Source organism: Phocoena sinus, chromosome 2 (assembly GCF_008692025.1).
Source record: "Phocoena sinus isolate mPhoSin1 chromosome 2, mPhoSin1.pri, whole genome shotgun sequence".
Classification (NCBI taxonomy): Eukaryota; Metazoa; Chordata; class Mammalia; order Artiodactyla; family Phocoenidae; genus Phocoena; species Phocoena sinus.
Genome location: NC_045764.1, coordinates 92,758,789 through 92,774,874, shown reverse-complemented (window position 1 = coordinate 92,774,874; position 16,086 = coordinate 92,758,789). Strand labels below are relative to the sequence as shown.

The window sequence follows — 16,086 nt, the reverse complement described above, 5'->3', positions numbered from 1 at the left end:
CCCTGAAAGCATTTGGTAAGAGAAGCACCACCAAGGGTGCAAACAGGAGTGGCCGGGAGGAAAAATAACAGGGTTAGGAGGAGGGGAGCTAGCAGTGCTCATTCATGAGATTTAAAGTTTTAAAAAATAAATGGCCAAAACAAAAAAGTCCATTCGTTAGAAGGAACAGAGTCCTAAATCGGGTACTTCAGAGTCCTTTTTAGAAACATGGTGAATCTTGTGGAAACAGATAGCTGCACCTAGATAAGAAATAGAAATAAAGCCTAGATTTTCCCTTGTTACCAGTAAAAATCATGTTATCAATAGATACCAAGAAAACCCTTTATTTGTTGTTCAAAATTGAATATAACTACATTAGACAAAGTAAGGAAACAGCTGAATTATGTTCTGTTGCCCTGTGCCTGAGCGAGAATGATTATTTTAAAAAGCTTCATGTACAGTCCTGTTTTCAACATTTTTGAGAAATAAAAACATTTGGCCCAGCCATGCAGTTCAGCACTTGTCACCTGTTTTTTCTTCCCCAGAACTTCCTGGATACATTTTATGCTCCAGCTTACTACCTCTTCAGAGTCTCTGGCCTCTTCTTGCTTTTCCCCCATTCCATTTTTTTCTACTTTCTTTCTTTCTGAAGCTTCTTCTCTTTCTCTCTCACCCCATTTAATCTTTTGAGCACTCCCACTTTGATCTAGTTGCACTCCTATTCCCACTATGTTATTGCTTGTTGGCTCCAATATTTTTATTAATAGAACATTTTGAAAAAGATACAACTTTTACTTAAATTCATTTAGTAATAATTTTTCCAGGAAGTCAGCCTAGATACCCAAGAGCATTTTGTTGTTGCTTTACCATGCAGATAATACATAATCAGCACATACTGATAAAGGCCTTCACTGCTAAGCTAATATTTTCCTGTGTGTATATTCATTTAGTAAGGTTTTCATACACACAATACCTCTGGAAAAAGATGTTCCATATAGATGAATTATCCCAATACTAAAACTAAACTTTTGAAAGTTTAAAATATAAAACCACTATATTTGAAAATTTTTTTGATAGATCTTATTATATATAGTTTTTTAACTGATTTAGTCATGATTATGAATGACAGTTCTTATACTGTGAAATAATGACTTCCAAAATACCAAGCTCTGTGGTGCTGGTTTTTATTTTTCCTTTCTCCCCCAATACCGAAGGTAAGCAGTGGCCATTGTTCTCATCTCCTAGTAATCTGCTCTACTTCCATCTTCCTGTGTCTCTGATCTGCTCTGGGGTCAGGAAACCAGGGGGCCCCATAGAGTTTAGGTTGGAATACTCTGCTTTAGTACTTGAATTTAACAATAGCTATTTGAATTTCTCATAAACGTTTTTTTAAAATAAATGTATATATGTATTTATTTATTTATGGCTGTGTTGGGTCTTTGTTGCTGCATGTGGGCTTTATCTAGTTGTGGCGAACGTGGGCTACTCTTTGTTGCAGTGTGCGGCTTCTCATTGCAGTGGCGTCTCTTGTTGATGAGCACAGGCTCTAGGCGCCTGGGCTTCAGTAGTTGTGGCACACGGGCTTCAGTAGTTGTGGCTCGCGGGCACAGTAGTTGTGGCTTGCAGGCTCTAGAGCACAGGCTCAGTAGTTGTGGCGCACGGGCTTAGTTGCTCTACAGAATGTGGGATCTTCCTGGACCTGGGCTCGAACCTGTGTCCCCTGCACTGGCAGGCAGATTCTTAACCACTGCTCCACCAGGGAAGTCCCCTTTTTTTTTTAGCATGCTTCTGGGTTCTTGGCTATGTAGATTACCATACAGTAACACCTCATTTATCTAGATACCTAAAATCTCATCACAAGAAAAATAAAGTGATTTTCATGGACCACTTGCTTAAACTGTGTACAACAAATTCTGACACTTCCTACCAAACAGTGCAGTGGAGTACTGATTATATTTTACTTTTTTTGGTATCATTTGTTTCACTTTTGTTTTTATCTCCATAACCAGATTATAAGTTTTTGTGATTGAGTGTAGGGATTCTCTGTGTTTTCCAGTTAAATATAACTGATTGCTTGATTATAAGATACAGTAGTGCCCTTTGTACTTTGTTTGATTAATTACAAATAATTGATTTCTTTTAAGGGAAAAGAAAATTTAGCTATTCCTCATTGTTCTTTAGGCTGACATTTGCATATACTCTTTAACTTTGCTGACCCTTTTCTATCTTCAGTATCTTCACAGGGAAAAAATACCTAAATCAGGAGCCATGCCCTCTCAGCACACCTCTTTGTTGGTCACTGTTAAGATCTAGAATAATGACTACTGAATCCTTTTGACAAACACTTCAATTTAGTGTAACACTCAGTTCATATAGAATCCTACAACTTTAAAACTCCAAGGGGTCGTAGAGATCATTTAGATTCCCTTATTTCAGATAAGAAAACAGGCTCCCAGAAGTTCTGGTTTCCTTTTTCCATCATAAAATAGTACCCTCCATTTATATAGAACTTCATGGTTTCTGATGTGCTCTTAGCATCTTTTATTCTGTCTCCTTTGAGTTTCACACTACCCGGATAGGTGGTCAAGGTGGTATTATTATTCCTACTTTACAGATAAGGAAACAGTCTCAGGTTAAGGGCTTGGGCCTTTATTCCAGTTCTTTTAACCTCTAGTCCCATAGTTTATCACTAGCCCAGCTGTTCTTCTTAAACCCTACTTACCTCAAAGTATTTCATTTCACTGTAAATTCGTTTCAGGAGTAACTGGGCTGCAATGGTTTCTACTCTGGGTCCTGAGACCTAGAATATGATCTTCCTTGGCCATTAGAGATAACCTCTCTGAAATGTTGAAGTTTCTTTGCTTTTCTGCCTCCAGGATAAAAGTACTCAGCATGTCAATGGCACCCAAGTCCAAGGCAAGCACTCCCCACCCCATGTTCCTTCCTGTCTTTCAGCTGAATGCCAGGAAGGTCAGCTGCTTCCCAGAGTAGGGACCTGCTTATAACAACCCCTACACTCTCAGTCTGTCACAGGGTTATGTAGTACTTTCTAACCCTCCTTGTATCATTAGATAATTGCCGTCCATTAGAGTATCAGTTACAGCAGTGAGAGTCAAAGTGCTAATCTCTTTTAATTTATTAGTTAAGACATCTTCCTTCTAGTCACTGTTTTAGGTTTTCATCACTGCATTATACGTAATACTTTCCTGGTGTTTTGTGTGAGCCTGCATGCATGTAGAATGCTTGGGAAAAGCAGGGTGCTAGTGTGTATTAGGGTCCTGACTGACAGTGGACCCTTTCCCTTTCCCAGATTGTTTTTAAGCAGCTCTCCTTGGGGGATGCTCTGGCCTCTGTACTCAGATGCAGATCAGCAGGCACTCATTTTCTTATTCTTGCCTTCTGTGTGGTACATTTTAGAGCACTTTTAAGGTCACAACAGAGCTTGCCTTTCAGTGAAGCCATAGTTCCCAAAACAAATTAAGAAAAGCCAGGTCATTTCTTCTACTCTCTGATGGCTGGGGAAAGCCTGAGAGCATCTCTTTAATCATGTACTGTACTCTTTAGACTCCATTTACTACCACACTCTGGCAATGAAAGAATTAGTTTTCCTTCTGTCTTGGAGTCAACAGAATAAGGCTTTTGCAGGAATAGGTGAGCAATCTCTGGGCTAATGGCTGGGTTAAGATACTTCTGTGTCAGTTTTGCCTACCACAAGTCTTGACCATCTCCTTTATGGTTTATTAGATTCTGTGATCTTGAGAGAAGAGGTACTGGGCAAATATTTAAAATGTGTGCTCAGACCAAAAAAACACTCAGGAGCTTCTGGTTTAAAGGAGTAAATGTAAAATATTACAAATATGATCTATTCTGCAGGAAAAAAATCTTTTGGGAAATTATCAGTACCCATTTGAGTCTTTTCTCTATATTAAATAGGAGTAATGTGACTGGTCCCCATATTTTAAGTGATTATTTTATTTCCCTAAAACCCTGTCATATATAGTGAGTTTGGTTGTTTGCCATTGGCATGACAGACTCTATTGAGTTAGGCTCATGGGAGATGAAGCACTTCTGTCATTTCTTTTGAAAATTGTGTTGGAAGGAAAAAGACCAAGGTTCCCTTCCCACACTCAGGTTCAGCCAGGCAAGCCCTTGTTAAATTGAAACATTTTATTTCTTCTATTTTAGCTCTTATCTTTTATCTCTCCCCTCCAGGGGATAAGCATCATAGGCTATAGATGACAGTTGCTAAGCTTAGGCAATGGCAGATTGCAGCAGATAGACGGTGGAAGGATAAGGAAACCAGATAGCTTTCTAGCACCTCCTGAATTGGATTCACCTGTGTGACTTCACATTTAAGCCTTTTTTTACTCTCATACACAATCCCCCTTTTCCCCCCACCCTGGAAGTTCAGAATTTGACTCTGTTGCACGTGAGAACTCCAAATCTGTAGGTGAAAATAGATCTATCCACTCTAACACACATGTGACCCTGGTAGCTCGCCCTTTATGCTCTCAGCCTTTTCATATTCCCATTGGGTAGAAGTACAAAGGGACTTCTTTGTACAAAGAAGGGATTTCTGTACAAAGAAGTACAAAAAGATACCCTGTTCAGAAGAGATGGGTCATGCTCATTTTCATAACCAGCCAATAAATATTGACTACTATATGCATAGTTGTGCTATTTCCTGTAAACAAAGCCAATGCAAAAGATGTTTTATACATTATTGCCTCTAGTAATATCTGTATTCTCAGCATAAGAAGTTGATATATTTTAGCTCAGTTAACTATGAAACTGAACACTTTGGCCTCTTTTGGATTCTTTCAAACTGACCTAAAAAGTATCTTCCTTGAATGATTAAGATTTCAGATGGTTGAAAAATAGCTTTTAGAAGAGAAGCATTAGGATTTCTTTCTAAATAGTGATCTAAGTGTTAAATTGTTAAAAGTTTGAGAAGTAAATTCATTTATAAAGAGAAGTCGCTGTTAATGTATATTACTTAATACATAAGTGGTATATTACTTAATATATCATTTATTCACTTAATATATCATCATTCTAGAACATGGAGCTGTTTTATTTTCACTTGTCCCTTCTTCCTAGCTCCTGAGTACAAAAACAAAGAGGCAATTAAAATAACTAAGAGTAAATTAAAATAAAAAATCAGAAGATTAAAATAGTGCCCTTTCACAATATTTTATCAAGGTAAATTAACAGACTGTAGTTCTTAAAAATAGCTCATCTGGAACATTTCTAAGGTGGAAATCTCATCAGAACTCTCCCTTCACCCCACACCCCCAAAAAAACTCCAAAGTAAATTTACTTCTGATCTTGGCTATTGTGAAGTAGGAGGTAGATTTATGATCACCTTATAATATGATCACATTATAGAAGGAGCAAAGACTTGGTGCTTTTGTTAAATATTAGATGTAGAATTTTTATGTTAATACCAGATTTATAATTCAATCTGTGATGATGGAAAGATGAATATTATTTTGATTTTTTTATCCTCCCCCTCCTTGGTTGGTTGATTGGTTTATTTAGTATTATCTCAGTTTGTTTTACAATTTCCGGGGTTTTAAAAAAATATTTATTGAAATATAGTTGATTTACAGTGTTGTGTTAGTTTCAGGAGTACAGCAAAGTGATTCAGTGTTTTTATATATACTTTTTTAAATTTTTAATTTAATTTAATTTTTAAAAATAAATTTATTTATTCATTTATGGCTGCATTGGGTCTTCATTTCTGCGCGGGCTTTCTCTAGTTGCAGCGAGAGGGGGCTACTCTTCATTGCGGTGCGCGGGCTTCTCATTGCGGTGGCTTCTCTTTGTTGTGGAGCACGGGCTCTAGCCGTGCGGGCTTCAGTAGTTGTGGCACGTGGGCTTAGTAGTTGTGTCTCGTGGGCTCTAGAGCACAGGCTCAGTAGTTGTGGTGCATGAGCCTAGTTGCTCCGCAGCATGTGGGAATCTTCCCGGACCAGGGCTCAAACCCATGTACCCTGCATTGGCAGGCAGATTCTTAACCACTGTGCCACCAGGAAAGTCTTGAATTTTACTTTATTTTATTTTATATATATATTCTTTTTTAGATTCTTTTCCACTATAGGTTATTATTGAGTATAGTTCCCTGTGCTATACAGTAGGCCCTTGCTGGTTATGAATATTATTTTTAGAGTACATAAAATAAAGTTTCCAAGTAAAGTATTTTTCACCTAAAATCATTCTCCTAAATTGACAAGTTAAAATATCAAAGGAGGTGTGGTTTAATGTAACTAAATAGTCTCTGTGAATTTAAAAAATGATTTTATGGTCTTTCAGACTTATAATTAAAGTGCTTGATGAAGATGATTTTTTTGGCCTTGGAGTGATCAACTGTGTATTGCCTGCCTGTTAGTTTGATAATACAAGTTGCAGGTTCCTTATATTTAGATGTATGGGATCTCCTATTGAAGATCCAATGTAAACATTATGTTGTAGTGTAATATATGCAGATTTAAATATATATATATATATATACACATATATATATAGGTATATATATATATATATATATATATATATACCTATATATATATAGGTATATATATATTTTAATGATCTACTATACTTTCTGACTCCTTGGAGTTGGTACCAGTGATACTACCATCCATGCCAAAGAGTGGCCTTCATCATTTTCTCCCTGTGTTTTCTGAAGTTTTCTCTTGCTAAAAAGTTTTATTCCCTGCTTTCCTGGGACCCACTCCAGAACTCAGCCATGCACTGTGTACTGAAACCCAGACATACCAATCTCTAGCAATTGCTGACCTCTCTGCCACAGGAAACATTAGAAGCTGTTTCCTGTACCAACTGAGTTATAGTTAACTCAGTTGACTTGCCATTAAGTTGATATATTTGCTTTTCTATTGATAAAAAGTATACTAATTAAATTTTATGTTTATTATATCAATTATCTACTGACATTAAGAAATTACAAACCAGAGGTTATGAAGTTTTTTTTTTTTTTTTTTTTTTTTTTTTGTGGTACGTGGGCCTCTAACTGTTGTGGCCTCTCCCGTTGTGGAGCACAGGCTCCGGACACTTAGCAGCATGTGGGATCCTCCCGGACCAGGGCACGAACCCGTGTCCCCTGCATCGGCAGGCAGACTCTCAACCACTGCGCCACCAGGGAAGCCCGAGGTTATGAAGTTTTAACAAAGGTTTCAAGAATCAATATCTTTCATCTTATAAAGTGTATTTGTTTCGGATCCAAAGCAGTAGAGACTTGGAATCATTTTGATGAATGTCAGAGACTCTTAATTCTTGAAACTTACAGCTTTTCTCGATAAAATCCCTGGTTCGATTTTCCTTTTTTTTTTTCCTTGTAGTGGACTTTTGGGAGCAATAAAAATAAGAAGAAAGGAAAAGCCAGAAAAATAGAGAAGAAAGGAACCATGAAGAAACAGGCCAATAAAACTGCTTCCTCAGGCAGTTCGGACAAAGACAGTTCAGCTGAGAGCTCAGCCCCTGAAGAAGGTGAGTCAAGTGGTGCAGACTTGGGAGTGAACTCTTATTTAGTAGAAGCTGCAGTCAGAAATGGAGGGAAAAGGTGCCTGCATTACAATTACAGCATGGCCTCTTCCTTTATTGCAGGGGGGTCTCTAATCTTTTCAGTGGTCATGGTCTGTTTAGAATCTGAATGAAGCAAGAAAAATACATGCATTCCAAAGCGTTAGTGAAGCCCTTGAAACCCATCCAGGAAACCCATGAGGATTCCCTGCGTTAGAGTCTCCGTTTACCTTAACTGAGTGCCTTCTCTTTCCTTTTTCTTGGTTATTCATAGGGGGAAAATCCTTGAACCAGATACAAAACTCAGTAAAAAATGTTGTTTTGAAATGAGAATTTTTGCTAACACTAGTTTGAAAGTGAACTTGTTCCAGGACTAAAATGGTAAACTTTATATTTGTTTTGAGTAATAATGTGTATATACAAAGTGGCTTGTACAGAATTGGCCTAACCTGCTTTTTAAGCACATGCCTGTGAATGTTAGCTCAAATTGAGTCAAGCACAAAATTGCTAGTTTAACATAATACTCAGTTACAATATGTAATGCTTTTTTCCATCACCCTTTGTCCTACCAAGATCCAGTATCATTAGGAATTCACTAACCCATTTAATGACTTATTAAAACATTGATTTTTTTTAAATGCCAACTAATAAATGTAGAAGAAAGTATAGTTAGACAATCACCATTTTCAACCATCATAGTAATAATTGAAGTGTTATCAACGAGTGTTAAAACCACTGGATGATAGTTTGTTGAGGAACAAGATGTTTACACAGTCTCAAAGCATCTCCGTATACTTATTATGAAAATTGAATATGGACTGTATGTCAGATAATGCTATTTCTTAAATGTTAAATTTCCTGAGTTTGATCATTGTATACTTGGTTATATAAGAGACTCCTGGGCTTCCCTGGTGGCGCAGTGGTTGAGAGTCTGCCTACCAATGCAGGGGACACGGGTTCAAGCCCTGGTCTGGGAAGATCCCACGTGCCACGGAGCAGCTGGGCCCGTGAGCTACAAATACTGAGCTCTGCGCGTCTGGAGCCGGTGCTCCGCAGCAAGAGAGGCCGCGACAGTGAGAGGCCCGCGCACCGCGATGAAGAGTGGCCCCCGCTTGCCACAACTAGAGAAAGCCCTTGCACAGAAATGAAGACCCAACACAGCCAAAAATAAATAAATGAATAAATAAATTTATAAAAAAAAAAAAAAAAAAGAGACTCCTTTTTACAAGAAGTATTTAGGGGTGAAAGGTCACAATCTCTGCAGCTTACTCTCAGTTCAGCAAAATAAATGATAAAAATGTGTAAATTGTTTTATGTATGTAGACAGAAAGTGAATTGGCGATGTTAACAATGGGTGAACCTAAGTAACAGATGTACGGGAGTTGAATTATTCTTGCAACTTTTTTCTGTAGGTCTGTAATTTTTTCAAAATACAAAAGTCAAATTAAAAAGATCATGTTGGTTTCTTAATCCAGCCTAAGTTTCTGTAACATGTGTTTGCATTTGCCAAAGGCAGACCAAAGCTTTTCCCAAGGGAGGTGAGATGACCATGTTCCACTTCACCTAGAAGAGCCAAGGGGTAATGATTATCAACACTGTGGGGCCACCTGTGGCTCTGTCTTCTGCAGCATCACCTAATCTAGTGTTTGGTCCTTTGTTGCAGGTGAAGTGTCAGATTCTGACAGCAACAGCTCCTCCTCCAGTTCAGATTCAGACTCTTCCTCAGAAGATGAGGAATTCCATGATGGCTATGGAGAAGACCTCATGGGAGATGAGGAAGACAGGGCCCGTCTGGAACAGATGACAGAAAAGGAGAGAGAGCAAGAACTGTTCAACCGCATAGAGAAGAGGGAGGTGTTAAAAAAAAGGTAAAGTGGTAGTCTTAATGATAAAATAAAATAATAAAGTAATTTCCCAAAGTTCACATTTGGAGCCCTGTCTTCACAGGATTCAAGACTTGAAATTTCTTCTCATTATTTATGAGTTAGGAATCTGACTATCCTCCCAGCATGCTTTTTGTATTTTTTTTTAAGCTCAAATGTTAAATTGCATTTTGATATACAAAGCTGCTTCAGTATTTTGGATTACTTTTGCCATATTTAAATGGCAGAAGTTTTTCCTTATCTCCTAACAGAATTTCAAGGTGAAATAAACTTGACTTTGTCTCAGGAGATAAAATAGTCCTCACAATTTGGATCCTTCCCTACCTACCTAATATTGCGAAATAAACAGAAGCATTTTCCTTGGCAGCAGTTAGTCCCATTTCGTCTGGGAGCCTGTCTGTCCCTTCTGGAGACCATATTAAGTCTGGTGAGTTATTCTAGACAAGAATGTTTGGCTTTCAGTCAGCAGCAAGTAATAGACATTTGTTTTGAGTGTGAATGCTTCCACGGTTACCTGTATTGGAACAAACAGGACTTAAGAAACTACCACAGTTGCCACATGGTTAAGAATGACTTCTGAAATTTGTATTTCTGAATTGGGGAGAGCATAACAAGAGGTTCTCATATAAGGCCAATAGGGCCCTATGATAAAATCACAAAGTAGCTCAAGAGTAGTGGGTGGCTTATCTCAAACTTGGGTTTTTTATTTTTCACCTTATATGACTGAAGCAGTTGACTGACTGATTCTGTGACTTTTTTAGTGATTGGAAGAATGTTTACAATGACGATAATTAAGACAGAAGTTCAGAGCCATTCACAGAAAATGGAGGTTTTTGTAGCTCATTTGTTTAGCTGCAAGGCAGTACAATATGGTAACTCAGAAACTTTCTCCATGTTTTTAATGTAAACACCATTAGCATCCTGTTTTATAGCCAGCAACACCAGTAGTGAGGTATCATTTTTGGTTGTTAGATTCTTCACCTATTCTAGAGCTTCCTCTTTTTTTATTAAAAAAAAATTTTTTTTTTAAAGGTAAGTGCAGGCAGCATAAAGGTAGCTTGGTTGTGCAAAGAGCACTGACATTTCCATCAGAAAGTCTAGGCTCAGGACTTCCCTGGTGGTCCAGCGGTTAAGGATCTGCCTTCCAATGCAGGGGATGTGGATTCCATCCCTGGTCAGGGAACTAAGATCCCATGTGCCGCAGGGCAACTAAGTCTGTGTGCTCTAGAGCCTGCACGCTGCAGCTAGAGAGCCCGCTGCCACAGCTACTGAGCCCGTGTGCTCTGGAGCCCGTGCGCCACAAGGAAACATCCCACATGCCACAACAAAGATCCCGTGTGCTGCAACTAAGACCCAATGCAGCCAAATAAATAAATATTTTTTTAAAAAAAGAAGAAGAAAAAAGAAAATCCAGGCTCAAGTCAAACTCACTGTCCAGGTTATCTGAATTAGTCACTTACCCTCCTCATTCCTCAGCTTTCTCTTTGGGGATTGTTGTAAGTCTTCAGTGAGATAATACATATAAGAACATAATGTAAATATAAGCTGTTAACTTTTTTAAAATTGAAGTATAGTTGATGTACAATATTATATAAGTTACAGATGCATAATTTAGTGATTCACAGTTTTTAAAGGTTATACTCCACTTATAGTTATTATAAAATATTGGCTATATTCCCTGTGTCGTACAATATATCCTTTAGCTTATTTTATACATAATAGTTTGTACCTCCTAATCCCCTACCCCTATATTACCTCTCCCTGCTTCCTTCTCCCCACTGGTAAGCACTCGTTTGTTCTCTATATCTATGAATCTGTTTCTTTTTTATTATATTCACTAGTTTGTTGTATTTTTTAGATTTCACATATACTTGATAGCATACAGTGTTTGTCTTTCTGTGTCTGACTTATTTCACGTAGCATAGTCTCCTCTGAGTTCATCCATGTTGTTGTAAATGGCAAAGTTTCATTCTTTTTTATGACTGAGTAGTATTCTATTGTATGTATATACACCACATCTTCTTTATCCATTCATTCCATATTTTGGCAATTGCAAATAATACTGCTATGAACATGGTAGTGTATGTGTCTTTTGGAATTAGCATTTTTGTTTTTCAGGTATATACCCAGGAGTGGAATTACTGGGTCATATGGTAGTTCTATTTTTAGGTTTTTCTTTTTTTTTTAATATTTTAAAAAATATTTATTTATTATTATTATTACCTTTTGGTTTCTTTTTTTTAACATCTTTATTGGAGTATAATTGCTTTACAATGGTGTGTTAGTTTCTGCTTTATAACAAATTGAATCAGTTATACATATGTCCCCATATCTCTTCCCTCTTGCGTCTCCCTCCCTCCCACCCTCCCTATCCCACCCCTCTAGGTGGTCACAAAGCACTGAGCTGATCTCCCTGTGCTATGCGGCTGCTTCCCACTAGCTATCTATTTTACATTTAGTAGTGTGTATATGTCCATGCCACTTTCTTACTTCGTCCCAGCTTACCCTTCCCCCTCCCCGTATCCTCAAGTCCATTCTCTAGTAGGTCTGCATCTTTATTCCCATCTTGCCCCTAGGTTCTTCATGACCTTTTTTTTTTTTTTTTTTTTAGATTCCATATATGTGTGTTAGCATAAGGTATTTGTTTTTCTCTTTCTGATTTACTTCACTCTGTATGACAGTCTCTAGGTCCGTCCACCTCACTACAAATAACCCAGTTTCATTCCTTTTTATGGCTGTGTAATATTCCATCGTATATGTGTGCCACATCTTCTTTATCCATTCATCTGTTGATGGACACTTAGGTTGCTTCCATGTCCTGGCTATTATAAATAGAGCTGCAGTGAACATTTTGGTACATGACTCTTTTTGAATTATGGTTTTCTCAGGGTATATGCCCAGTAGTGGGATTGCTGGGTCGTATGATAGTTCTATTTTTAGTTTTTTAAGGAACCTCAGTGTTGTTCTCCATAGTGGCTGTATCAATTTACATTCCCACCAACAGTGCAAGAGGGTTCCCTTTTCTCCACACCCTCTCCAGCATTTATTGTTTTTAGACTTTTTGATCATGGCCATTCTGACTGGTATGAGATGATATCTCATTGTAGTTTTGATTTGCATTTCTCTAATGATTAATGATGTTGAGCATCCTTTCATGTGTCTGTTGGCAATCTGTATATCTTCTTTGGAGAAATGTCTATTTAGGTCTTCTGCCCATTTTTGGATTGGGTTGTTTGTTTTTTTGATATTGAGCTGCATGAGCTGGTTGTAAATTTTGGAGATTAATCCTTTGTCAGTTGCTTCATTTGCAAATATTTATTTATTATTTATTTATTTAGGCTGCACCGGGCCTTAGTTGCGGCACACGGGGTTTAGTTGTGGCATGCATGTGGGATCTAGTTCCCTGACCAGGAATTGAACCCAGGCCCCCTGCATTGGGAGCTCAGAGTCGTACCCACTGGACCACCAGGGAAGTCCCTATTCTTAGTTTTTTTAATTATTATTAATTTTATTTTATTTATTTTTGGCTGCATCGGGTCTTAGTTGAGGCACGTGGGCTCTTCGTTGAGGCACGCTGGGTCTTTCATCATGGCACGCGGACTCCTCTCTAGTTTTGGCGTGCAGGCTCCAGGGTGCGTGGGCGCTGTAGTTTGCGGCACACGGGGTCTAGTTGAGGCGTGTGGGCTCAGTAGTTGTGGCATGCAGGCTTAGTTGCCCCACAGCATGTAGGATCTTAGTTCCCTGACCAGGAATCGAACCTGCGTCCCCTGCATTGTAAGGCGGATTCTTTACCACTGGACCACCAAGGAAGTATCTATTTTTAGAGAAACCTCTGTACTCTTTTCCACAGTGGCTGCGCCAGTTAACTTTCTCCACATCCTCACCAACATTTGTTATTTGTGTTCTTTTTGATGATGGCCGTTCTGACAGGTGTGAGGTAATATCTCATTGGGGTTTTGACTTGCATTTCCCTGATGATTAGCAATGTTGAGATCTTTTCATGCGCCTGTGGGCCATCTGCATTTCCTCTTTGGAAAAATGTCTCTTCAGGTCTTCTGCCCATTTTTTAATCAGGTTGTTTGTTTTTTTGATGTTGGGTTGTATGAGCTGTTTATATATATATATTTTTGATATTAACTGTGTATTAGTCATATCATTTGCAAATATTTTCTCCCATTCAGTAGGTTGTCTTTTTGTTTTGTTGATGGTTTCCTTTGCTATGCAAAAGCTTTTAAGTTTAATTAGGTCCCATTTGTTTATTTTTACTTTTATTACCTTTGCTTTAGGAGACATCCAAAAAAATATTGCTGCGATTTATGGCAAAGAGTGTTCTGCCTGTGTTTTCCTCTAAGAGTTTTATGGTTTCTGGTCTTACATTTAGGTCTTTAATCCATTTTGAGTTTATTTTTGGATATGGTGTTAGAAAATGTTCTAATTTCATTCTTTTACATGTAGCTGTCCAGTTTTCTCAGCACCTCAGGTATTAACTTTTAAAAATAACTTTATTGAGATGTAGTTTACACACCATAGAATCTACCCATTGAAAGTGGTTGAAAGTGGTTCGGTGGTTTTTTATACATTCATAAAGTTGTGTAGCCATCACCACAATTAATTTCAGAACATTATCATCACCCCAGAAAAAAACCCTGTACTTATTGGTACTCAGTTCCCTCTATTGCTCCTAGCCTTAGGAAGCCACTAACTTACTTTCTGTCTCTATAGATTTGCCTATTTCTGGGCATTTTATATAAATGGAATCATAAATATGTAGTCTTTTGTGCCTGGCTTCTTTCACTTAACATATATTTGAAGTTCATTCATGTAGCATGTATCAGTACTTCATTCCTTTTTATGGCTGAATAATATTCCATTATGTGTATATACCACATTTTATTTATTAATCTGTTTTGATATCTTTGCTGTTGTGAATAGTGCTACTATGAACATTCATGAACAAATATTTGAGTATCTATTTTCAATTCTTTTGGGTATATACATAGGAGTGGAATTGCTGAGTCATATGGTAATTTTATGTTTAACTTTTTGAGAAACCACCAAACTGTTTTCCATAACAGCTGTACCATTTTACATTCCCACCAGCAATATATGAGTTCCAGTTTGTCCACATCCTTGCCAACACTTGTTATTTTTTCTTTTTTTGATAATAGCTGTCCTGGTAAATGTGAAGTGTCTTATTGTGGTTTTGATTTGCATTTTCCTGTTGACTAATGATGTTTAGAATCTTTTCAAATCCTTGTTGGAGAAATGTCTGTTCAAGTGCTTTGCGTATTTGTTAATTGGGTTATTTGTCTTTTTGTTGTTGAGTTATAAGAGTTCTTTATATATTCTGGTTAGTAGACCCTTATCAGATAACATGATTTGCAAATATTTTCTCCCATTCTGTAGGTTGTATTTTTCACTGTCAAGTATTGTTTAATGCACAAAATTTAAAAATTTTTATGCACAATAAATTTTTTCTTTTCTTGCTGCAGCTTTTGATATCTAAGAATCTTACCAAATCCACGTTCATGAGTATTTACCCAGATGTTTTCTTGTAAGAGTTTTGTCGTTGTAGGTCTTATGTTTAGATCATTGATCCATTTTTAAAAATTTTATATTGGAGTACAGTTGATTTACAATGTTGTGTTAGTTTCAAGTGTACGGCAAAGTGATTCAGTTATACATGTACATATATCTATTCTTTTTCAGGTTCTTTTCCCATGCAGGTTGTTACAGAGTATTGAGTAGAGTTCCCTGTACTATACAGTAGGCCTTTGTTGATTATCTGTTTTATGTATAGTAGTGTGTATATGTTAATCCCAACCTCCTAATTTATCCCTCTCCCCCTCGTTGATCCATTTTGAGATCATTTTTTGTATATGGTGTGAAGTAAGAGTCTAACTTTCTTCTTTGGCATGTAGCTATCCAGTTGTCCCAGTACCACTTGTTGAAGAGACTGTTCTTTCCCCAGTCTTGGCACCATTGTTGAAAATCAGTTGTTCATAGATATATGGATTTATTTGTTGACTGTATTCTGTTCCATTGATCATTATGTTTATGGTTATGCCAGTACCATACTGTTTTGATTACTGTAGCTATATAGTCAATTTTTAACTTGGGAAGTGTTAAGTCCTCCACCTTCGTTCTTCAAAATTGTTTTGGCTATATGGGGCCCTCTGCATTCCCATAGGAATTTTAGTATCAGCTTATCAATTTCTGCAACAGCAAAAGAAGCAGCTGGGACTTTTATAGGAATTGTGTTGAATCTGTTTATCAAATTTGGAAGTATTGCCATCTAATATTAAGTCTTTTAATCCATGAATGTGATATCTTTCTACTTACTTAGGTATTATTTAATTTCTTTCAACAGTCCTTTAGTTTTGGGTGTGAAAGACTAGCACTTGTTTTGTTAAATTTATTACTAAATATTGTATTCTTTTGGATGCTACTGTAAATGGAATTGTTTTCTTTGTTTCGTTTTTGGATTATTCATTGCAAGTATATAGAAATACAGTTAATTTTTGTATATTGACCCTATTAAGAACTAAGTAAAAAATTTCATATTGGGTTTATTTTAGAATGTTATGAAAAGAGTTTAATATTTATTTTATTCCTTCCATAAAGTTCCTTAAATTCACACACAAAAAAATAGTTTTGTTTCATAAAAGCCTGCTTTTTGTTA

At 37.2% G+C, this 16,086-nt stretch overlaps 1 protein-coding gene across 1 annotated transcript in view; it reads left to right on the top strand.

The window, feature by feature from the left end:
• RTF1 (RTF1 homolog, Paf1/RNA polymerase II complex component) overlaps positions 1–16,086 on the top strand; it is a 49,223-nt gene that overhangs the window by 16,454 nt on the left and 16,683 nt on the right. The window contains exons 3-4 of the mRNA XM_032623934.1: positions 7,341–7,488; positions 9,185–9,389. Coding sequence (XP_032479825.1) covers positions 7,341–7,488; positions 9,185–9,389 — 353 coding nt within the window. The remainder of the gene's footprint in view (positions 1–7,340; positions 7,489–9,184; positions 9,390–16,086) is intronic.